Genomic DNA, 25,808 nt, shown 5'->3' on the forward strand with positions numbered 1-25,808 from the left:
CAACCCTGCAGCAAAGTTTTAGGACAAGAGGAAATGGCCTCAAGTTGCGCCAAGGGAGGTTTAGGTTGGATATTAAGAAAATTTCACAAGCCTTTCTGAAAGGGTTGTGAAACACTGGAACAGGCTGCCCAGGGAAGCAGTTGAGTCTCCATCCCTGGAGGTATTCAAGAGGCGTGTAGATGTGGTGCTTAGGGACATGGATTAGTGGTAGACTTGGCAGTGGTAGGTCAGTGCTTGGACTCGATGATCTTGGGAGATCATCAATGCCTGATTTTGGAGATCTTTTCTAAACTAAAAGATTCTATGATTCTGTGATTCTAATTGGACCAAGGGACTGATACTTGCTCCACATAAGCCACTTACACTTCCATTTTCTTCTTTCCAGAGGGAGAGATGCATTGGCTTTGCTTTGCTTTGGTCAAGCGCTTGACTCTCATTTGGTTTCCTTAAGACACAGCAAATGCTGCTGATCAGATTGATAACCAAAATAAACAGGATTGTGAAAATAAAAATGCCCTTTCCCTCTCTTCTTGCTATGGAACAGCGGGGGGCAGGAGATGGAAGGGGGAAATCATCCCAAAGCTCCTTTTCTGCAGGGGTCTTTGATCAGAAGGGCTTATTTTTATCACATGCATATCAATTACACTGGAAAAACAAATAATAGTAATTCCCTGCATGGGAATTCAGCTCAATCCATGTGCTAGTCCAGGAAATGCTGGCAGAACAGATCATGTGTTTTATACTCCCAGACTTTGCTTTAACAACCCTTAACATCACAACAGTACGTCTTAAGCATCAGGGAGATCCTTTCTGTATTTGCCTTTCTAAAGGACAGCGTAACGCGTCCTGCTCTGTTTATAATGCCTGGCCCTCTGTGGTGGGAAAACACAAGGTGTAAGAGTGAAGCTTCACTAAGAGCAGAAAGGAATGGATAAATGCACCAGAAGCTTAGCAGAGAAGAGATGATAGAGGCAGCTACAATTCCCATTTTCCAGGCAATGAATGCTGATCCCTCCTGTTAGTTCTGGTCACATAGATACTAAGTTCTCATTTTCTTACTTCCTGCTTTATGGCAGCTGGCCTTTTGAGTAAACTACTCTTCACATTCAAAACTACACCCAAATTTCCCTGTTGGAGCTGTAAAGCAAAAGCAGCAAGGTTCCAAGGAAGTGAATACCTTTGTTTGCTTGTTTTAGATGTACAAAATACGGACACACAAGTTTCCATGCTTAAGGAAGTATGTTTTCATCATTGCTCTCACTTCGTGTGAGAGAAAAGATGATAGTGAGGGCAGAAATGATGCACCGCAACAGCACCTCATCCCACTATGCCATTCCCAATTTTAGAAGTCCAACAGCACTTGCTCCATTTGTCTCTTCTTCCAAAACTGAAAGATTTCTCTGTTTCCCCCAGGCACATTTGAGTCTGCGTCACGCCATACAGTAATCACATTTATTCATCTTGCCATGTGGTGCTCCCTCTCGCCTTCTGCAAGGTGCAATACTAATTCGGGCTAATGTCATCAGAGACAAAAGGTGAGTCTTCAGACCTTTCTGCAGCCACACGTTGTTACTCCAACAAAGTAACCTGGGGAGGATCAGAGCGAGAAAAAATAAACGTGAAGGAATGAAACTTAAAGGAAAGATTGGATTATGTTTCAGGGAGCGTTTCTCAATGGTGAGAATGACTGTGCTCTGAATTAATGTCCCTGAAGAAGCAGTTGAAGTTTGATGATGAGGAAGGAACACGTAGAAGAGCTCTGGACAGCTTCAGGAGGGATGGACTGCAGGGCTGCCCCTGGCCGTGAAGATGCCTTAGCTTAAACAATGCCAGCACTCGTCCCATCACCTGCTGTCACATCCATGTCACCAAGCCTCGCTTCAGGTCTCGCTGAAGTCTGGAAGAACCTGGTGCTCCTTTGGGAAAGAAGAGAGCTGCTTTCCCGTCAACATCTGGCATCCTTTTGGCAAGTGCACGCAACACTCAGTACCTTGCCAGAACCCCGTAGGTTGAGTCATGTTTTATGAACTACTCAGTCTTTAATTACCTTTGAAAAGCGGAATGCCTCAATTCAACCACCGACAGGTTTAGTGACTAATAAAAATAGCAGATGTTCGTATGAATATTAAACCCGATACCAACCACTACGCCCCTTGTGCCGTGCTGGAGTGGCTTTGGGAGCCATCGATCCTCTTGGCAGCTCCATTGCTCTCAAAGACCATGGGGCAGTCAGAGAGTAAGGCACTGCCTGCTTCCACCAAAAAACAGACAGATTAGGTGTAAAGTGCTGGCACTACTTGCCGGAAACAAGCTCATGTAATGATCTGGTTTGCAGAGGTGTTGTGGGCTTCCAAGAGCAAGGGCAACCTTTTGATCTGCTCTGCAGCTGGGATAAGGACCCAAGAATGCTTGGAGAAAGACCATGGGAATAACGAAGGAAAGAAACAAACAAAACGTGAACTGAGCTTTGGAAATTCTACATTCTTTGCCTCCGTCTTTGCTTCAAGGACACTCCCTCGGGACTCCTCGCCCCTGGCAAGAGGACAAAGGGTCTGGGAAATGGAGAGCTCCCCCCGGTTGACGGGGGAGTGATTCAGGAGTGTCTGAGTGGGCTCACCGCACACAAATCCATGGGTCCCGATGGGATGCATCCGCATGTCCTAAGGGAGGTGGCAGAGGTCATCAACGAACCGTTCTCTATCATCTTTGAAAGGTCCTGGAGAACGGGTGAGGTGCCTGAAGATTGGAGGATGGCCAATGTCACTCCGGTCTTCAGGAAGGGCAAGAAGGAGGATCTGGGAAACTACAGGCCAGTCAGTCTCACCTCTGTCCCTGGAAAGGTGTTGGAGCAGCTTGTTCTGGATGCCATCTCCAAACAATTGGAAGAGAAGAATGTTACGAGGAGTAGTCAGCATGGATTCACCAACGGGAAGTCGTGCTCGACCAACCTCGTTGTCTTCTGTGATGGCATCACCAGCTGGGTAGGTGGGGGGAGAGCAGTGGATGTCATCTACCTTGACTTTAGCAAGGCTTTTGATACTGTCTCCCCTGACATCCTGACAGCAAAGCTGAGAAAGTGTGGGATAGAGGAGTGGACAGTGAAGTGGGTTGATAACTGGCTGACTGGCCGAGCTCAGAGGGTGGTGATCAGCAGAGCAGAGTCTGGCTGGAGGCCTGTGACTAGCAGTGTTCCCCAGGGGTTGGTGCTGGTGATCCTCCCCTTCTACTCTGTCCTGGTCAGGCCTCACCTGGAGTACTGTGTCCAGTTCTGGGCTCCCCAGTACAAAAAAGACAGGGATCTCCTGGAAAGACTCCAGCAGAGGGCCACAAAGATGATACGGGGCCTGGAGCATCTTCCCTATGAAGAAAGGCTGAGAGACCTGGGTCTGTTCAGCCTGGAGAAAAGAAGACTGAGAGGGGATCTCATCAACGTATATAAATACCCGAGGTGTGGGAGACAGAAGGATTTGGCCAACCTCTTTTCAGTAGTTTGTGGGGATAGGACAAGGGGCAATGACCACAAGATAGAGCACAGGAAGTTCCGCACCAACATGCGAAAGAACTTCTTCACGGTGAGGGTGACGGAGCACTGGAACAGGCTGCCCAGGGAGGTTGCGGAGTCTCCTTCTCTGGAAATATCCAAGGCCCGTCTGGACACCTACCTGGGCAGCCTGCTCTGAGGAACCTGCTTTGGCAGGTGTGTTGGACCTGATGATCTTTCGAGGTCCCTTCCAACCCCTACAATTCTGTGATTCTGTAAATAGTTTATTTTTGAAGTGAAACAAAGGAAAACGTATATGAGATAATGCTTGCAAAGATTATTTGTCCAGAAAGGATGCTACTCCCACCTGAACAGATACAAGTGGACAATGACTTGCTCAAAAGTGCATGCAATCAGCGTTCAATACATTGATATTCAAAGGAGGAAAATCGGCGATTGCTACAAACTGGTAGGAAGATGACACATATGTAAATGCTCCAGCATCCATCTTCAAGAAAATAAATAAAAAATAAAAAAATAAAATAAAATAAAGATAATAAATGCAGACACCCTGATCATTTCCAGTCCTGGAGCCCAGCTCTTCTCTACAGCAGGAGCACACAGTGGACAGTCGGTCGTGCTCTCCGTGGTAAACTTCTGGAGAAACAGAAGCTGCATGAAGTCCTTGATACTGTACATTCAGCTCAGCCATTAAAACACCATTAGAAATGGATAATGAAATTAAGAAGGGGGAAGCTAATAGGAACCACTGCACGGAGGGAGCCCTGCTGGTGCTCAGCAATGTGGCCAGCTGAGCACCGACAAAGAACAAATTGAGTGTTAGGAGGAGGGACATAAAGCAAGCACCATAGCTCTGCTTGGCAGGAGAAGTGTAATAGATTCTGTCTCGGAGATGTATCAGCATCTGTGGCTCTTAAATCATGGAGGAAGGCAGAGGGGAGCAAAGCTTTTAGCACTCAAAGCAAAATCTGCGACAAGACCTTTATGATGATGAAACACACTCGGTAGCGGGGGAATTAACGGGATGCAAATCCAGCAGGACCCCAGTCATTCCCCTCTCCTCTTTCTGCCTTGAGATCCTCAAAAACCTGCCTGCTCCTTCAGGAAGATTAAGATACGCTTTTTCCTTCTCTCCAGTCTGACAGCTTGGGAATGCATAAGGATTTCTTTGCAATTTTCATAATCACAGCAAGATCCTCAGTATGCTTAAAAATTACAAAAGAAAGAGCAATGTGCAAAGTGAGTTATCAACAGCATTAGGGAAAGAAGCGCAGCTCCAGTTTCTGCAAAAAAAACAGTGAGGGAGGTGGTATCAGGGGAGAGAGAAAATCCTGGGACGTCCCAGCCTTCACTCCTGTCCTGAACACTAGGATAAATCCCGTTTTTACATTTCCCACCCCCTCCTTTATCTTCCCTGTGGAGGAAAAGACAGAGTCCTTCCTAGTGAAAATGGGAAGATTTTTTTCCAGATCTTAAATATTTTTAAATTAGCAATTCAATCAAGGGATATATAGTTGTTTCTTCAATAAACATTTTTTTTTATTATTTTTTGTTTCTGCCTGTTTTCTGGAGAAAATGAGAAAACTGAAATCTACTTTTGGGTGGCTGAGCCCTGGCACAGGCTGCCCAGAGAGGTTGTGGAGTCTCCTCCTTGGAGACCTTCGAAAGCCACCAGGACGTGGTCCTGGGCACCCTGCTGGAGGTGGCCCTGCTTGAGCAGGGGCTGGGCCAGATGGACCCAGAGGTCCCTTCCCACCCCAACCACTCTGTGAACTGCAGAAATAACTTACACCATGGAGAAATCACAGTGGTTGGGGTTTTACTTTACTACAACTGCTCAAAGCAGACGCAGAAGTGCGTACAAGACCTGTAGGGCCAGACCCCAAATCCAGGCTCACTCCTTCGCCTACCAGACAAGCCAGCACACCTCAGCTGAACATTTTAAGAGATATTTAAAAGCAGCTGGTTAAGGAATTGCCTATTCAAAATAGTTTATCTTCAGTGACATTTCAAAACGCTTCTTAAACCTAATTTAATCGCCACGTCAGACAGCAGCTTAACCATCCAATCCCTCCCTTTGTCCTTGCACACAGCAAATCCATCAAGGCGGAGTCATTTAACATCTTCTTCTGCACCACCATCTCCCTAAGAAAATCAGCGCTTGCACTCTCGTTCGCACATCACAAAGCTGCTTGTGCCCAAGGAGTGCACACCAGGCTGGTAAAAAGCACAGAAATTATATTTCCAGTGGAAAAACAAAGAAGCAAACAAACTCATTCACCTTTTAAAATACTGCTGGAGCCTGATCAGGACCTTAAGGGTGAAATAATTAATACAGAACAAAGAACATGTAATTCTGATGCTGCAAGGCCAGAAAGGGAAGCAGTAGCATCCTCTAGTCTCACGCAAGGCAGATCATGAGCAGGGAAAGGTGTTAAGAGCCTAAAATATTAATTAAGTTAATAGTTTGGGATTTAAGACAGGACATCAAACACGCCTGCTGTATTAAAATCTACCTGCGTGTGCCTGCTCCAAAATCCCTGAGCAAAACGATGTCATTTCATATGCAAGGACACGAGTTGTGCTTTGCAGATTTCAATCAAGCAACTTCTCCCACTCTGCCAGGTCCTTTCCTAGCCCAGATGCAAGACGAAGTTGGCCTTGAAGTGTTACTGTGAAGGCTTCACGAGATGGTCAGTGTTTGATCCCGCATAAGAGGTAATCTTGTGTAAATGAACACCCTGCTCTGCCACATTAGGGTCTTATTTTCCCCCCAAAATAATCCGTTCAAAACCTCCTCATGAGCACTCATAACAGCCCTGAGGAGGTCTCCTGCAGCCTGCTTCGTTATTCATTGATAAGCGCCCAAACAGATACTGCAAACAATTCTGCACAAGATTTTTGTATTTATCTCGTCCCTAAATTTATACAATGCCATTCTACATGTGCTGCTTTTTGTTGGGTTTTGTTTGTTGGTTTTGTTTGTATCCTGGTTGCCCTTCCAAAGCACCTTCCAGCAGAGAATTTAGAAATACCTTCAGAAAACTTTCTCCCAAACAGAAGTTCTCCCAAGGCAGACCAGGTATAATACAAGATCTGAACCAACAGACCACATCAGAAATTCATTTATTTTGATACCTGCCCTCAGGCCCTAGAGTGAAGCTGCAGAAATCAGAAATGGAGAGAGAACCTACATGGGAATGGTCTTCAAAGACTTCGTTTTTAGGAGTTTTTAATACCCCAAAGCAAAAGGGTCTAATCTCCTTCTCCTTACATACTTACCTCTGCAGCTGTATATATTCTCTGGGGTCACAGAAATGGTTTGTGTTTCTTTCTGCTTGGGTGAACTTCTGGCCATGGCAATCTCCTCCCAAAGCAAGGTTCTCACCTTGGCAGGTTGCTTGACACTTCCGTGAGTAACTCTGGGCCAACAAAACTAAACAATTCCCTAACAGTTATATCCCAAAGGATGAAAATTGAACTACCAACATGGCTTTATTTTACCCTATGTGAATATAGAGCCTTGTGTTTTAAGGAACCTCGTGGGAGCGGGTGCAAGTCAGGGGGAAAAACAAGGTGTCTACAAACACCCTTGAGCTCTTCCATCTTCTTCCTGAACCTTCCCGCTCACATCTTTTTTCTTGATGCCCAAAGTGGCAAGTTTTACAAGATATCTGTGAGCACAGCAACCACAAGACTGGTATCTATTTTAGTAGGGAAGCTGGTATGTTTGCTGCCAGACCCACCTCTGCAAGGAGCTTTGGGTGCCCCAGAAAGACAGCTTCCTTGTGGTCCTCCTCCCTGTATCACCACCTTTGTGATCACAGCCACCCTTGGCATCACCAAGATGGGCTGGTGGTCCTGCACATGGCCACTGCTTGCCCTTGCTCTGTGGTTTCACAGTGAGAAGGCACCAAAACCCCCACTACTACCCTTCTACCCTGACCCTCATCCTGAACTGATGACAACCACGCTTCCATAGAAAATAAGCTAAAAACCCAAATTTGTGGTGTCTGCAGGTGCCAGTAGCCATTTTACCTTAACTTTGATATACCTGTGACTGGAAACATCCTCCTTAAAAAAATGCAAAGCGTTTAGCCTGACAGAACATCCAAATGCAGAATTAGTTTAAGGCTTCCCCTAAAGCACTGAAGTTCAAAGACTCGGTATCATGTATGTTAAAAATGGAAAAGAGGAAAAAAAGCTGCAAAAGAACTTCTCTATTAGCGCATACCAACCTTCCTTTCTTTATTTTTTAATGCTTGCATCTCCCAAAGAGGCAACACTCTTCTCCTCCCAGAAGACACGGCCAATATCCTGATCTATTTTTTGACCTTCTAAATCCAGGTGCAGGCAGAGGAAGCTGAGCTCGAGCTGACTGGGCAGCATTCACACGCTGCAGCCTAGTAACCAGCACTGCAATACAGAAACTCTGGTTTGGTCCCAAGCTCGCACTGATCGCCACGTTATTTCTCGGTGCTCGGCTCCCGTATAACCAAGTTCTGTTCATGCCTTTTGCTGCAAAGCCTTTCGTTCACAGCGAGGTGTTTCTGTAAAGCCGTGGATGAGATAAAACTGCTCTTGGCCACTGGGGGTCATTAAAAGGCCTGACAGAGCTTCCTCCCAGGAATTGAGGTACTTCTTATGTTTGAATCTCACATTTTTGCTCTTCTAAGTATTTGTCAGCACCTCTGCTTTACAAGCTGTTAGGACCAGCGGCCGCTGAATCGCCTTTATTTTTCTCCTCTCTTTAGAGGTTTCCTCTTCTTGCCTTCTTAACTTACTAGGTCTGACATAGGCATTGCTCAACTGTAGATTAACACCCAAACACCATCCCAGGCAAAACACTACGCTTTCAAAAAGGCATATGAAGTTTCCTAACCCTTCTGCTCTTTTCCTGCCCACCTTCCTACCTGCAGACACAATGGGAAAAGCGCAATGGGAGTGGAGACAACCTTCTCCTCCGTCTCCTCTTCTCTGTTGAGAAAGCAAGATGCACATGAAGATACTTGATTTATTGAAGGTTATCCAGTGAATCATGGACATAGCCCACTTTGTACATGTGAAAGCACAAGTAAACGAACTACCCAGTAAACACCACATTCAGCATTTCTACACAGTTTCATGAGAAATACGACAACCTTGGCCAAGATGACTCTCTCTGGAGGACAGCAAAGCCCATATACTTCAGCAGGCACACTGAGAAGAAAATCTATTTACAGTGCTAAAATGTGCCACAGTCTGAAGAATACCAATGACACTTACCTCCTTGTGGCACGGGCTTCAGGGGATGGCCATAACTTACCCCCACACAAGGTGTAATGGGGGACAATCCATCCAAGCCTACTAGTAGTGGTCCCCATCTTAGACCAGAAAATTAAATGGATGTCCTTAAACTGGACAACTTCAGTGCTCGTTTTAACGTAGGGAAGAGTTTGTTTTGGTGGTTGAGGATTTCCATAGCCACCCTTCCCGTGGCAGCTCACAGCCAGAGCTCACTCCAGGCCGTTGGAGATTAATAGTTGGGTTTGAGCACAAAGCCTTTCCGCAGTGTGCACCAAGGGGGAGGCAAACATAAATATGCTTGTGCCAAAGCAGGGTAAGAATTTATACAGCGCTGTAAAACTATGTCACTGCCTTCGCTCTGGGAAGCCTGGCCAAGAAAAGCAGCACAGGCAAGTGAGGAGAAAGGGCCTGAGAGGAGGGGGAGACAATAATAGAAGAAAATGAAAAAAAAATAAAATGTTTTTGGAAACATAAACAAACAAAACAAAAACAAACAAACAAACAAAAAACCTGAGTCCCTGCTGTGCCTAAACTAATGGATGTGGAGGGTGTGGGATTTTTAGAAATAATTAGGAAAGAGAGAAATGGCAAATCAACACCCAGCATTTCTCCCCCAAAGCATACTAGCTTTTGTATTTAGCCAACAAGAGGAATTCACAGCATGCTACGGCAGCACTGCTCCAGCAGCTGAGGGGAAAGATCTCCCATCGCTGACTGGGAATCCCTATCTGACTCACAGCCACCCTGATGGAAATGCCAAGGAAGAGAGAAGATAGTGGGAGTGCTTATAAGGCTTTTGATTATTGAAGAGAGGCCCTGTCACTGGGTAGTGTGATGCTGGCCTGCTCCTTGTCCCATCTCAGCTCAGCTTTGAGGAGGTCTCAGATGTGCCTGGAAGAAGTAAAATGTTGCAGTAAAACAGAGGTGGACCAAAGGGCAGAGGATGTTCAACCAGAAAACAGAAGCAAAAGGGTTGGAGAGTAAAACCTGTACAGGCAGCCCTCTTCCCAACAGCTATATAGCATCAAATACGGTGATATTTTATCAAAAAAAAAAAAAAAAGAAAAAAAAAAGAGGTGGATTGCTACCAGGACAGATTTGGGAATTTGGGGGTATGGAGGAAAAAGAACTCTTGACAGAAGACACACTGATAACTCAACAGCCCTCATCTCTTTGGAGAGACGCCAGGCATCCCTCAGATCCAAAGGAGTTCAACTCTCTGATCTCCAGCAAGTTCATTCTCCCAGAAGGAAACTTTTTTTGCAACAGTGGCTGTTTTCTTATTAATCTTGTATATAAGCATAAACTTTTTCTCACAGTCAGGATGATAACAAGGCTTGGTTTCTTAGTCTCCAACACTGATGAGCAATAAGTGTGAAAACTCCATGAAGAAAAAAAAATCTCTGTGAAAATACTGAAATTCTGTTAACAAATCCCAAATTAAAAATATATATATATGAATAGACACACTTTATTTTAACAGTAAGACTATAAAAGGAGAGGTGTGAAATAACAGTACAACTAAAACCTCCAAATTGCATTTCAAAAGCATACTTACATATTCGTATACATACACTACAAATGCATACCCCTTACGTAGATAAATGTGTACTTTTGGCCATTTTCTATATAGCTTTAGCCATTTTTTATTAGATCCTGGCTTGATATTATCTATGTATTGCTCAAAACCACAAGCAGGCTACTGTCTTGTTGGTAAAGCATTGCAGGAAAAGAAGCAGACCATTCCTCCTTCCCAACCTGCTTAACTCTTACTGTGCTTGTAATAAATCTGAAATACTGACTACTACATGATTGCAATAAACTTTTTTTTTGCGCCATTTTGTCATAAACCCAAGTTCTTTGCAAGCTGCACTTTATAGCAAACCCGCTTTATAAATCTGTGCCTTCTAACTTTTTACAGAAGTGAAAATAATAATAATAAAAAAGAGATCAGTGGGAAAAAGCAATACGGAAGTCTCATTTTGCTCAATTCATCACTGCAGTTGCCTCCATATATGTGGACAAGTACGGTAGCTTTGAAATTTTAATGCACTCAGGACTGACTGTCCTCCTTCAAAACCTCTTATTTTGGGGAACTGGATTCCCTACGGTCTTGCTTCAGCGTAGCTTCATACACAACAGATTAATTTCCCAAATTCACTGCAATGTGCTAATCTCAAACTTAAAAGACGGATTTATGACTTTTAAAAGTCTTCTTCATATAGCTTTTAGTCCTTCTACTTCAATGGCTGTGTCTCTACTTCTATTTCTGTAACTGTATCTGTGTTAGGAGAGGAGAAGGAATAGAGGATAAATAGAGTTTTATGCAGCGTGGCTGTGGTCAGCTCTTCAGTCTGCTTCTGTTCTCCACTAAGGCCCTGAGCAAAGTATTTCAGGGAAAAAAAATCCCTGCCTAATTAAACAAAGTCCCTGCATGTGTCTTCACAATGAGCTTTTGTATCTACATCTATCGGAATATCTTGGTCTCTCTGGAAACCCAGTCCCAAATCTCCCTGGGTAAAGCTTTCAAAGCAATGAACTGCCAAAACATAGAAATATTTCAGGGCACTGAACCCAATTTCAGCACATTTTTGTGGATTTAGGAGCTCTCAGGTTTGACTGGCAATAGAATAGCCCTTGGTCAAAGGACTGTATATCAAGAGGTCTGTAGAAGCCTTCCAGAGCACAAATGGGCCTTGGATATCAACTCCCACATCTGTACCTCCATCATCAAGTACCTGGAGACCTGTGAAAACTGACCTCAAGAGTGTTTCTGAAAATGGGATATAGGCTTTAAAAATCTCACTGTGAGTATGTTAAACCCACTGCTGTAGTTCCCAACCCAAGTCACAAGAATTATCAGCTGCCTTCCCCAATTCAGTGTGCTGCAGGCTTAATTCCCATTAAAAATATTGGTTTTAGTATGACCTAAAAAAAAAAAAAAAATTAATATACTGAGGATGTGTTCATTTGGAAAAAAAAAAAAAATCATCATCTTGGTGTGGGCCTCAGTAGACAAAGAAAGAAATGCATCTAAAGATGTTGCATGAAGCCACCCTGAGGTCTGGGTAAGAATCATAGGATTCCAGAATATCCCAGGTTGGAAGGGATCCATGAGGATCAATGAATCCAACTACTGGATCCACAAAGGACCATATAAAAATCAGACCACGTGTCTGAGAGCAGTGTCCAAACACTCCTTGAACTCCGGAAGGCTCAGGGCCATAATCACGACCCTGGGGAGCCTGTGCCAGTGCCCGACCACCTCTGGGTGCAGAACCTTTCCCTAACCCCCAGCCTGACCCTCCCCTGTCCCAGCTCCATGCCGTCCCCTCGGGTCCTGTCGCTGTCCCCAGAGAGCAGAGCTCAGCGCCTGCCCCTCCACTCCCCTTGTGAGGGAGCTGCAGGCCGCCATGAGGCCTCCCCTCAGCCTGCTCTGCTCTGGGCTGAACAAACCCAGGGACCTGAGCTGCTCCTCAGATGTCTTCTCCTCCAGACCCTTCACCATCTTTGTGGCCCTCCTTTGGACGCTCTTTAATAATTCTATGTCCTTCTTATATTGTGGTGCCCAGACAATCCAAGCTCCTCACACAGCATGTTTCCAAGGTAAGAATCGTCCCGGTGCCATTTCTTGTGCGTCCCACCTGCTTCTAAAGCAGCTGTAGGCATTATTTCCATGACATCCAACCCAGTTACCACTATGCAGAGCTGGATTCAGGCTGGCATATCAGTTCGGCCAGTCCTTAGGTGAGTTTTAAGTTCAAAGCTGATGACAACTGTCACCTGGGAATCATGTTGTGTGCTGCCAAGTGGAGATGTGACACGCAGTGCTGGCCACTGCTCTGCTGGCCATCTGGTGAGATGGCAGTGTGCCCAGCTAGACGCGTGGGTCTTTGCCAGGGACAACAGGACCAAGTTTTTCAGATAGACTAAGCCCAGTTAAAACTAAAAACGGCACCTTTGCCCACAGAAGCTGCTCTGTGGTTTGGAAGAACTGTGGTCATTTCCCCGAGTGACGAGACATCCCCATGAGGCTAAAGACTGGGACGAGGATGACAATGGCAAATTATCTTGAAACAAGTAGTGTCCATCTGACTCTGACCTGCTAAAATATGTGAAAATGTAGGATTTTCTCTTAAAAAATATTTGGGACACAAAACATTGCAGAAAGGGATGGAAAACAAAGAGTAAAATGTACATACTGCTTAGAATGCCATGTCAAAAGTTGTGAGGGACAAGCCTTGCTCTTCACAGCTTAAAAACTCATTACTAAAAGCATTATCTATGGTTCTTAAGAGTGTCTTCAAGTCTCCAAGATTGGTTTCTCCAGCCCTGATGTCTATGTGTGCTCAAACTGTATGCTGAAGGGCAACAGCTGCCTTATTTCACCCTCCAACTGCTTGGCTAGTGAGGCCAAGGAAAGAAGTTTAAAGCAAGTCATAGTGTCCTTGATGACAACCTATACCAAACTCCCACAGCTAGATGAAAGAAAAAGTACCACTTTCTTTAAGTGTCTGCCCAGACTAAAAAACTATCAGGGAAGTTTAGAGGAGCATCAAAGGAAGATAGCTGTTAACCAGTCCTGCTAAAGGATGAGAGAGGAAAACCCCATCACAGAGACATCACGATAAAGCACAGGGAGAACATCTCAGAATTATCTTTATTTTAATCAAGTTGCTGGCAACTTAAGCTATAATAATAATGTACAATCGGTACTTTCTTTGAGATGATGTCTTGTTGCTTACTGCCACTGAAACTCTCCCCTTTGCCCAGGATGAGGACCTGGAGTGGAGGAAAGGGATACCTGCTAGTAAGTTTGCCTGATCAAGGACTTCTTTAAAATGTAAAAGCAAATTTACACCTTGTTGGGTTGCTACTGTGCAGATGTTCAAAAATCCCAGCAGCAAAGCTTGTGTGCAGTTCTGACGGATGAGCCCAGGACAGAAGCAGCTCAGCTTAAAGCAAGACCAGCAGATGACAGCAAGCCCTATGAATCACAACATGACAAACTGCAGTCACTAAAGCCATCCCTGTTTTAAGGGAATAATCAGGATCTAAAAGCAACTCCAGTGTGGTGGGGTGAAAAAGATGGAAAATCTGCAATCCAGCACTTGCAAAATATTACAGTTTGCACAAACAGCTTAGGATAGAAAGACTCCCCATCTCGTCTGCTAGCACTGTAGAGCTGACTCATTTGTTCAGCTCTTGGATTGAAAATAAGCTGATTTCATTCAAATCTTACAGAGCAACCAGAAGGACAAGCCTTCACGGTGCCTTTTGGAGCAGAATTAAATTTCAGGCTTCACTTCCACCAAAAATAACCCGTGCTTGCATAGCTGTGGAACTCTGGAAAGCTGGAGAGGTGAGTAGTTAGGGCTGTCTGAAAAGCACAGTTCTACTGCAAACTTAGAAACTCTAAAGCTCTACTGCTACTTTACAAAACAGAGTTCATCCAGGGATGGTCCCAGCACCCTGCATGGCTGATTCAGCACAAGGGGCGAGCAGGAGAGCATTCCAGTTTACATGTGCAACCAACTTTGTGCCGTTTTCCCAGCTAAGTTCATTGCATTTGGTCATTTACGTACAACTCAGCAGGGTTTTGGTTTATTTCTCCTTCTTTGCCCTCTCTTCTCCAGCTTGGAATCAGCAAGCAGTAGGAAATTGGTATTATAAATACCTATGCAATCACTTGCACACCTCAGAATCTATGCAAACTGATTCTTCCACCCTGCAACAACTGCCTGCACGACTCTCATTACCTTCAGTCACACCAGAAGTTACTAAAGGTGTTCATGAATCCCAACCATAAATACCCAAGTCTAACAGAGAAATTCAGGGGAGATTTGCAATATGTACATCCTAACATCCAATCTAAAATCCCTCCTTGCTCCTAAGTGCTTTCCATCCAGACTAAATCACCCTAATCCCCAATCTACCTGCTTACATCTGTCGAGTCCTTCCTCACTGTTGATCTTTCATCCCTGCCCACTTCTAGCTGCCAGCATCTGTCTCCAAGCAAACATCAGCCTGGAAAAAGAGAGAGTTAGCGATGACACCTTTGGAGTGACAGCACGGATAAAAGCTTTATTCTTCCCTTTCTGTTCAGCCCAACTTCTTTTTGTGTCACGTCCATGTTGGTGTCAGCTGTGTCCACCCCTCATAATGGATAGAGGTGAGTTTGTGTACTTTCTGCAGAAAAATACATCCTTACATTTAGGTTTCAGAACAGCAATCCACTGGCACCGCATTTCAGTACCTACATAAATCTTCATTCCCCATTTTGCTGGCAGGAGCAAATATTAAAAACTCCAGTTGGGTCTTCAAAGAAAAAAAAAAAAAAATAAGGGCACACACACACAGAGGAGGATAAAGTGTTTTCTAATAAATTAGGACAGACATATTCTCCGTCCTTAAAATTTTAATGAATTAGGTAATACGAGGCAGCAGGAAGGGAATGGGACAAGAATACAGGTACATTGAGAGATTTGCATAAGGCCAGACTACAGAGTGCTGGCAGATGTGGTCAAGACTGGGAAGCTCATGAATTCAAGTCCAGAACATTAAAATTTAAAAAGGTTTCCCCTCATGTCAAAAAAAAAAAGTATGTTCGTTGTTCAGTACTGAAAGCCAGTGGTCTGCAGCTCCTGGGCTCAGTATTTTGGACAGGAAAGAAATAGGAATATACTTGTCAAGTGGAAATTATTTCCAGCATGTGAAATATTACAATAGATTGACTATTAGGTACCAACTAAGTCTAAAACAGATTTATGGTTCTCCACTATAAAATACGCACCTTAGCTCTCTATTATAGAGAGGTAAATAATGACATAATTTTATTTTTAAAAGAGCTGATGAGAAACCTTTCCAACAGGGTGCTTATAGGGTAGGCATGGATGCAATGGTCATGTTCAGGTGCCTTGTCCATCTGTCCATCCACCTGTCTGTCTGTCTGTCCGTCCGTCCACCCATCAGGCTCACTTACTCAGTGCGACTTTTTGCTGGAGAATAGCACCATCATTAGAAATTCTATGCCTTTTTTTTTTTCCCCTTCGTTTTTTTATCTGTAACACTGGATGTAAATACACTCCAACTAGGCAAATACACCGAGCTCCATCTCACCCGGTGCACTCTGCAGCACCCACTTTCCATATTACAACAGCACAGGTAGCACAGGTCAGGTTTTCCCTTTTTGAACTTTACCCCAGGGTTCACATTATTTGGATTTGATCACTCTCACTGCCAAAACCCCAGGCAGAAATTGTGCAATAATAAAAAAGATGTTCCCGAAGCAACACTGCTTTAACAGAATATAATTAGCCAGATATAAAGTTTGTTTTGCAGCTCGCCATCAGAGTTTAGCAGTTCACAACCAGCAAGGCACAGTGGAGGTGCATGTGTGGACCTGATGCCTGCCCCAGCAGGGCTCAAAGAGAAATGCTGAGGTAGCATCACCTCATCTGTGCTAACAACCTGCACTGTGCAAATGTCTGATTCACACCCAGGAAACGTCTGGGACCAAGCAAAACCATGCCAGGTACTATTTTAGTTTGCCTTGCAATGCTCGGTAAATTCCATTCCCAAATTTACTGGGGCTGAGGAGCCAGAAGATACACTTGGTCACTCGTTGCACGTTCACTTCCTTGTGCTGATCTGACCCTAAGACAGATCAAGCTGAATTTCATTCCAACCTCACCTGGTTTCCTGATGTTAACATCCAATTCAGAAATTAAAAGACCTTCTAGAAAGAAGTAAGGGCAGCAAGAACTGCCAGCACCTCCCAAAGAACAGGGCAGGGAATGTGACAAGATGTAGATAAACCTTTACCAGCAATGCCAGCCTGCTGCTGGATGCCACTTTTTCCAGGGGGATTTCCGTCAGGTACAAACAGACTAACGTACAAGGTCACTGGAGGAACCCTGCTGCTGCGCACAAATCCATTCCAGCTGGGTGTCCTGCTTCAGGTACTTATTTGTAGGCTGAGTGCAAGAAAAATGGTTTCTGATCCAAGCATCTGATATTGCCAAGGTACAAAAACAGAGGCAAAACACGGGGTGCAAAAGCAGAGGTATCCCAGAAAATATGAGGAAGGCTCAGAGTGCTTGCAAGAATTTAGTAATATAGCCAAGCAGTCACTTACGGCTTGTTGGACAAGGGCTCTAAAGCAAAGACCACTCTGCTTTCTTAAGTAGAGACATGATTTTGAGAGATTGAGAGAGCTGGCAAACATGAATAGGATTGCACTGACAGCATTAGAGAAATCTCAGGAGCATCAGTATCTTCTCCAGGTCTAAGCAGCTTAAGAGCAGCTAAAAACTTTCTGCAAAGTGACAGTTAAGAGGGAGTGTTTAATTGTAAAGAAATGCAAGTTTTAATATTTTTTTCTTTGCTCTTTTGTGATACAAGGAAAAAAATATGGTTCCTGGCTCTGCCAGAGCAACCAGAAGCAAAAGCACTGAGCTGTATTAATTTCAGGAGCTGAAACTAAAGCGTAGGACAATCCTTTGTTCCTACATGGAGATGAATCCACCTGGAAAGATGTCCCAAGAGGACAGGCTCGTGGCCAGGTACCCACTAAAGCAACCACCAGCACCTTCATCCTGCTCTGCACTCTCCACCAAGGTACCCATACGATGAACAGACAGAGGGGAGAACATCTTCTTCAACTACTTCTAATTTGGCTGTAATCAAGTGGAAAATGGAGCAAGCTATTCTGAGAGGATGAGATGTTTAAATGCATTTCCAGCTGAACGCTGCCTGAGGACAAGGCTGCGTGTTTGTTTTCTGGTTTTCCACTAAAGATTGGGAGCACCGGGATGATTTTCACATGGTTACAATGAAATGGCTTTGCACGGCAAAGACTAGCAAATAAAACAGCTAAAGAAAAAAAAAAAAATAGTTTATCTTTACCCAGGAGTTTGTTTGTATTTTGTTTTGTTGTAACTGCTATGAGGTGGTCAAATATTTCACTATTTACTTATTTACTTCAATGGTGTTTTCTGGGTTTGCTAGTTATTTAAATAAGTGCATAACCACCCAACTTCCCTGGAACACCAAGATTAGAGTGAAACATTTATTATAATGTTAAAATTGCCAGAAGGGATAGGGCAGAGGTTTTCAAAACAGTTTCAAAGTTAATTCGTGTATCAAAGTTAATTCTCCTGGCAATTTGTTTTGCTATAAAACGTGTTGTTCATTATTCTTTAATATGTTTTCATATATTTTGGCTTATTAATTCATTAAATCATCGCTAAGATCTCTAAGAAGTGGATGTAAAACAGAGAATATCCCCTACATTGCCTCAAACTGGACTAAGGAAACAGATGTATAATGCTGGAAATATTGCAGAATAGCTGAGAAACAGCATGAAACACTTCCTCTGTAGATGCTGTATGAGGGATTTTAAAGTTGTCTAGTGGGAAAGATCATCTTATGATTTTTAGTATTGTTTGCATCTAGACTTGGACCAGCACTTCAGTTCAGGCCAATTAATGATTTGATTAATGTGACACTTGAGCCCTCTAGACATCTGTGTCCCTGTAAATTTAAGAAAATATGACAGGACCCAAGACTCAGAAGTGAAAATCAATCATGAAGACGCGCACAAACTTTTTACACAGCATTTGACAAGCCATTTTATTTTCAGTGTTGTATATTATAGAAGAAATCCCACCTTCTTTAGAGACCAGTGAGTAATTTGTGAGTAACACTTGCGAATTATCTACAAATGGCAAAAAAGGCGTTGCTTTTAACTCTGTCCTTTCATTCTATTCTTGATGGGACCCTATCTCAAACACATACTTTGGTTATATCAGTGGACGTGACCAAGTCACAGTGCAAACATTCAGATTGAAAGGCTTTAACTTTGGTGGAAACAAACAAACAAGCTAACAAACAAACAAAAAACCCTTTCTGTGGCATAGTGGCTCTAAAGTTTTGAGCTCTAAAAAATAAAATCTCCCTAAAATGTGCCAAGACTTTATTCTTGCTTTGTTCCACCACCGTTAACTCTTTCTTCCTATAATGCTTTATACCAAGGAAGCTTAAGCTCATGGTTGGATCCCTCATTGCTCCAGCGAGGAACATGCTTCGACCACCTTCCACACCCTTTGCCTAGCTCTGTACATTGCAGCAATTAAATATTTCAGTGTTTGTTTAACAAAGCATTGCAGGTATTGAAAGTCACTTGGGAAGTTTGTGCTAAAACAAAGCCGCGCTCAGGTCCCAGTAAAGCAGAAGCATTAACCACCTGCTTTCTGTTAATTGACCTCGGGGACTCGTTGTGTGGAATACAAGTGCTTCAGCGCACTGCAGGATCAAGATACAAAGCTTGGTGGGTTCCTTCCCACGGTGGGTTCCTTCCCACACCATCATCAACCTACCCCAGGAGGGAGAGAAGGAACACGTGGTGGTAAGGCCACAATGCTGGTTCGTACACCACATTTTGAGGGAATGTGGTCTACAGAACATCCACCCTACCTTTGGCCATCGGTCCTGGGTCTCCATCAGAGCTCCTGCCCCATCCCCACCCCACCAAAGTGCCCACAGCCGATGTGAGCACCTCCTGCCCACGCAGCACTCTGCAACTTCACCATCCTGGAGGCAACAATGACACTCAAGGTGTAGTTTCTTCTGAGCCACTTTCCAAAACCGCCAGGGAAAGAGCAAAATAGGATTGGACGGGCACAGAGAGGACAGCAGGATGGCCCAACCACTTGACGGGAGGACAAAGAAAATTATAGACCCAATTCCTGGAAAAATATTAGCAGAAATTATGTAACAATGAATTGCTAAGTATCACAATGATAATTAGGTGATAAATACCCAGCGAACGCTGCCAAGAACAAGGTGAACAGACCAATCTAATTTCATTCTTTGACAAGACAGCCAACCTAGCAGAGAAGCAGAGAGCCGCATGTGTGATATATCTTGAGTATAACCCTGGCCAGTGTCCCGCATGAGATCTTCACGAGCAACCAACCAAAGAAAAAATAGTCTAGATGAAGTCACGGCAAAATTAAGCACTGACCCAATGCTCCCATGAGCACACCTGGAAACATTACACCTCTGGAACATGAAATGACCTGTTCAAATCTGTCCTGTAATGGGCAGTGCACAGTAAGGTTAATAAAAACAGCATTAAAAAATTCCTGGCTTGTGGCATTTTAATTCAAGCTATTTGAATTCCCTGACCTCTGTGCCTCCCTGCGTACAGCAGGTTTTGTTCATTCTCCCCAGAAAGAGCCTGTTTTCGGAAGGATGGATCTAATATGGCAGATGTTGCACACTTGAGAATTCAGGATTCAATTCCTACTGCTGCACGGCGTTTGGTCTCCATTTATTTCAGATATCACACATTAAAAAAAATCTTTTGAAACACATTTTTTTTTTTTCCATTCTCAGGTTTAAATCCTGGATATCCAGCAAAACCATTAAAAGCAGAATTTGAACTAGAGTTGCCCAACACCTGACTCAAACTCCCCATAAAGCTGCCCCTGGGATTCCTCCATAAAATTCTGCAAAAGGACCCTGCGGATCTCACTAATTAGGGTGGTTAACAAGGTTAACAAGGGCGACCACTGCAGCGCCCGACAATGAGCTGGAACTCTATCCATCATCGCTGTCATTCCCATTTCCTCCACGGAGGAAATACAACCAAGACAGACAGGTAAAGGCCACCCTCCTGTTGTTAATGTCTGTTATTTTATTTTAAAACAAACAAAACCTGCGGCCCCTTTGTTCTCTTTCATGAAATTAAAGAGTTCAGAAACAAAATCCCTGGTGATTTTTACCTTTTCCTCATCCCACTGTCTGACCGCTTGCTATGAAGAGCCTCCAGCTCCTGAGGTGAGCGGGGGCCACCGAAACCTTTTTGTAACTTCCATTTATTGCATTATTCAGCTTATCACAGAAAGGCTATTAAGCAGCAGCATCCCCATCCCTTCTGTTGTTGAAAGATCCCAGGGTTTTCTCTTGTATGCCTGAACATTTCTGCTGAACCACACGCTACAGCACCTATCTGCAGGGATGCTGCTACTTTTTATTTATTTGTTTACTGGATATAGCAAGAAGAAGGGCTTCAGAGCGCACGCCGAACATGTCCACCGAGGTCTGCCCCGCTGTGAGCAGACATCCATACGGCAGCAGGAAGGCCACGGTCTTTTGTTCCAGCCATACCATGAGGTAATGCAGAGAGCAGTTTTTCTTAGCGAGGCAGTCATCCATCTTTGGGAAGCAGGAGGCGTAAGATGAGCTCTGCCTTGACCCTCTCCTGACACTTAATGACAATATTTGGGGATACTACAACAGAACGCACTTGGTGTGTGCTACTCAGTCTCCCACGGCGAAGGGGCATGGGGAGTTATTTAGGCTGAGATAACTCATCTCTGGTTCAGACACACACACAAAAAAGTTTCTCCGAGTTGCCCTTGGCCAAGGAAGCAAGTCTTTCTTTCTTTTCAGAAATGCCTTTCTGCGATGGAATACAGCGAAGTGATGAAGTGCCTGCTCCGGCCTTGCAATCCCTTCCAGAGCAAAGGGTCCCAGGTGGTGTTGAACAACTCCGTGACCAAGGTTTGCTCACCAGGAAAATCATCCCTGAAGGACCTGGAAGACTTGGCCACTGCAACACCACCCAAGACCATGTGTGTGTGCACGGAGGGAAAATTTCTCACCTCTGAGATGCGAGCTGACACGTTAAAAGGCTATGGACAGGCAGCTGAAATGGTTTCAAGATCATGGTCTCGAGAAAGCTGATGTGTCTATGTCAGCTACTTTTTTGCAGTCCCCTGAGGGTTGTTCAAATGACGGGCAAGCTGGGCATGGTGTAGTAGCTCTTCAAATACTTAGAAACTGCAAACATCTTGAATTATTCTCTGCATTTGCATTAAAAATAGTGATCATTTTGTACAGCACTCTAAGTATTCATGTGTTTTGGGTGTTCGTGTTGTGTTTTTTTTTTAAGTCCAAAACCGCAATGCACTGAGATCCATCATTTGTCTATTCCAGATTTTGATTCACTTTTTGGATGGTTCTTTCATTGTGCCCAAGCATCTTACTCTTCCTTGCTTTTATGCCTTTAATTTTGCCTTGTAGGACTGCCTAAAAATCACTATTTAAAATTGAACAGTCAACTCACACTTAATTCAATACCCTCTCCCTCTTCAAAGCGAAAAAAAAAAAAAAAAAAGATAATTGCACCAAAACTCGTAGGAAAACACAAAACCATGAGAAACCTTTATGTTTCTTTTATAGATCCATCCAGGGGGAACAGCTATTTGCAAAACAATGAAACATTTCCCAAAGAATATTTGCAACCTTGACAACTTGGAAACCAAGTCAGCCTGCCTTGATGAACAGCACCGCTGAAGCCAAAGGCAAGAGAAGGGTGGTGGTGATGTTTTTCCTAGGTGAACCCTCAGCTGTGTCTCTGCAGCAGCCACTGCACCCTCACCCTGCTGCGCAAGCTAGACCCAGGACAAAAACTAAACATAAAAACATGCTCCAGCTCACAGGGCTTGCTGAAAGTCAGGCTGCATTAAACCAGATCTGGCCCTACAGCAACTCCCTATGTGGACCAGGACCTGGTGTAGCTGGAGACGTGGCCTTAACTGTCCATGCCCACGTGGGCTGGCTTCCATCCTTCTCGAACAGTAGCTCAGAGGTGGGCAGGATGAGACCACCTTTCCACCTCTGAGCCAGCCCTGAGTCAACAGGGACAATGGCATGCTTGCAGTGCCTAACGAACACTAATTATTCTACCTACCATTCTTCTGGCAAAGGATGCCTCCTACAAGAAGAGGGCACATTAGATCCAATACCTTCGACCCACCAAAGCAGGAGGTTATAATCGTTAGCTGAGCCCTGTGTTACGGCAGTTACGCTAAGAATATGCTTTTATGAAGCACGGCTTTGCCCTGTGCAGTGAAGACCATTTCATATACACAGGCTGACATCTGGATGGTTTTTTTCTTTCTACTTCAGCATTCCTAGAGTCCTTTGTGGGAAGGAGGGAACAGGTAAAGGAAGTATGTCTGGTGTTCACTTAAAAACACGCCACAAAACCAGAATCTGCATTCATTTGCAAGTCACTGTTTATGGTTTCAGCATTCCCTGAGCAAGTTTTTATCCCCTGTTGCCATGCTGGAGCACATTTTGCAGATTAAAGCAGCCTCCCTAGCAGTTAAGTTGTGCCGAGTGTAATCACAACCCTCTTCCCATTGCACCTCATCCCATCTACTCCCATCATCAGTGCACCTACTACTAGCCAGAGAACAACCGTTTGGATAAAATTCTGATGAGGAAAGACTCAGACAGGTATAGAAAATTTGTTAAATTTATTTTCTTAATCCCTTAAAACACCTCCGAAATCCTCATCAGTGTCGCTTTTCCATGGCAAGTGGCAAGATACGCTGAAACCTCAAGACCTGAGCACGGTAAGATGTTGCGCCTCATCATACAAATCAACCCCAACAAAAGTTTGGTTTTCACCTTTGAAAATCAATATCGTAAACAACCTCTGGAGATAGCCTGATATGTATACAACAGCCACATTGAACCTCATTCAGTAAAAACCTCAGGTTTTTTAAAAAAGAGGAAGTCTGGTAGAATAAATTACAGCAGGGGATCAATACGTTACCGAGAGGTTGATAGCCTTGTCTCGAAGGGCCTCCAAATGGGTTCCTGCTCCCAAATCCACTCCCGTCAATGGATCCATAAGACATTTTCTAGATAGCAACGGATGCAGGATTGTACTTTAAACCTAAGAGAACAGAGAAAAAGACAGATACAACACTGTTAGAAGTCAGTTAAACCCCACTACTCTAGGTGGAGGAGGGAAGGCAAATGAAAAACAAAAGGCCTATCTCCAAACTTCAGGATGCCCAACCACAAAACAAAACACTAAAAGCCAGGTTTCCTGGACTACAGATGATCTTGGGGGTGACCACGTCATTAGATCTCTCTCAACCTTACTTTCTCCAGTAATAAAGGGCGACGATTTATCTGTTTCAGCCATGTCAAGACTAATTCCTCGTTGTTCACAAAGTGCTTTGAGATCTAGAGATGGTAGGCATAGACTAGGCACTTGATCAAAACCAGGTAATGCTGTCTTCTGGAACATTATTGCTACAGAACCGGTGAGGAGTGTATCCATCATACCACAGTCTCGATTAGCTCTCAGAAGAGACAGCTTGCTGCTGTATTGTAAGCTCCTGGACCTCTAGTATAAATATTGGAGCCAGGGTTATTTTTCCTTGCCAGTAAAAAAAAAAAAAAAAAAAGAAATAAAAAAGAAAAAAGAAAAAAGAAAGAAAGCAGAAGAAGCTACAGGGTCTAAGGTAGTAGCAGCAGACACTGAAATCAGTACAGCCCTGGCAGAGGAAGACTTCTCCCCCTGTTCCACTTCACTATCAGCAGGCCTCATCTCACCATGAGCCACAGACACCCTCGAGCAAATCATCGGAGTTCCACAGCTTTAATATTAAATGTAGCCCAACACTAAGGCATGGAGGTGACAACAGCAAAGGAAGAAAACAGATAGATGTGCCACAAAAGAAAGAGCATGATGCAGGACCAAACCCAGCTGCTGCTTCCTTGCATCAAGGCTGGGAAAAAATGCCCCAAGCAGGGAAAAACGGGAGGAGAAAGGTAGGGACTTACTCAACAAAAAAGGATCCGTCATGCATTTCAGAGTTTCAAAATAAAAATAATTGGGCAATAATTGGGCAAGAAACCTAAAAGAGGATGAAAGTGCATTTGCCTTGAGAGAACAAGGGGTGGGAGCTGGATGTACCAACCAGCTAAATATGTTAAAAGCGGAGCAAATCCAGAGTGCAGCTTCCCATCCAGCCTCAGTGTACCTCATACACACAGAATTGGCATCTGAGGGTGCAGGTACCTCTAGCACATAAATCCTACAGTTTAGGAAAACAGCCTTCAGTCAGCAAATGAAGTAAACAAGAGTAAAAGTTAAAAGAATCCAATTGTGAACCAAGGGTTACCAAGACACTAAACAACACCATAGCCAATCGTGTCGAGAAGGTAAAGCCATTCTGGTGGTTTTATCCAGCTGGGCATCTGAACTCCACCACAGCCGCTCTCTCACTCCCTATCCTCAAAGGGAAAAGGGAGAAAATACGATGGGAAGGGCTCAAGGGTTGAGATAAGGACAGGGAGATCACTCAGCAATTATTGTGACAGGCTAAACAGGCTCAGAATAGGGAGATTAATGACATTTATTGCCTATGACTAACAAGCTAGAGCAGTGAGCAACTAAAAGCAAACTAAAAACACCTTCCCTCCTTTTCCATCTCCTCTCCCAGAGGGGCACAGGGGAAGGGGGGCTAGGGTCAGTCCGTAATGCTTCGTCTCCAACACTCCTTCATGGCATATGCTGCCCACAGGCAGCAGCTCTTTAGGAACTGCTCCCACAGGACTCCATCCCACGGGGTCCATCCCCCAGGAGCAAACTGCTCCAGCACGGGTCCCCCACGGGCGGCAGCTCCCCCCAGACCCCCTGCTCCTCCGTGGGCTCCTCTCCACAGGCTGCAGCTCCGGCCCTGGGCCTGCTCCTGCGGGGGCTCTCCATGGGCCGCAGCCTCCTCCAGGCCACATCCCCCTGCTCCACCGGGGGCTCCTCCACGGGCTGCAGCGTGGAGATCTGCTCCATGTGGGACCCATGGGCTGCAGGGGGACAGCCTGCTCCACCAGGGGCCTCTCCACAGGCCGCAGGGGATCTTCTGGCTCAGCTCTGGCCTGCAGCAGGTCCATTTTGGAGCTGTCTGGAGCTGGCTCTGACCTGACATGGGGCAGCTGCTGGGCTCTGTTCACAGAGGCCACACCTGCAGTCTTTGTCACAACCACTGAACAATAGAAGGATTAGATGAAGATTCACTTGGGAAGTCTGGGATGGAGTTGGGAACATATCCTGCCTCTCCCAGGTCTCTTGTCAGCCCACAGCTACAACAGTAACACAACCTCTGCTCCAAAATGCAAACCAAGAGCTAGCAAGACCCTTACCTTC

At 44.5% G+C, this 25,808-nt stretch overlaps 1 protein-coding gene across 2 annotated transcripts in view; it reads right to left on the reverse strand.

The window, feature by feature from the left end:
- TSNARE1 (t-SNARE domain containing 1) overlaps positions 1 to 25,808 on the reverse strand; it is a 444,539-nt gene that overhangs the window by 337,433 nt on the left and 81,298 nt on the right. For both annotated transcript variants that reach the window (XM_035317254.1, XM_035317253.1), the window contains exon 2: positions 23,424 to 23,546. In XM_035317254.1, coding sequence (XP_035173145.1) covers positions 23,424 to 23,508 — 85 coding nt within the window. In that variant the 5' untranslated portion in view covers positions 23,509 to 23,546. The remainder of the gene's footprint in view (positions 1 to 23,423; positions 23,547 to 25,808) is intronic.

The sequence above is a fragment of the Oxyura jamaicensis genome, chromosome 2 (assembly GCF_011077185.1).
Source record: "Oxyura jamaicensis isolate SHBP4307 breed ruddy duck chromosome 2, BPBGC_Ojam_1.0, whole genome shotgun sequence".
NCBI lineage: Eukaryota > Metazoa > Chordata > Aves > Anseriformes > Anatidae > Oxyura > Oxyura jamaicensis.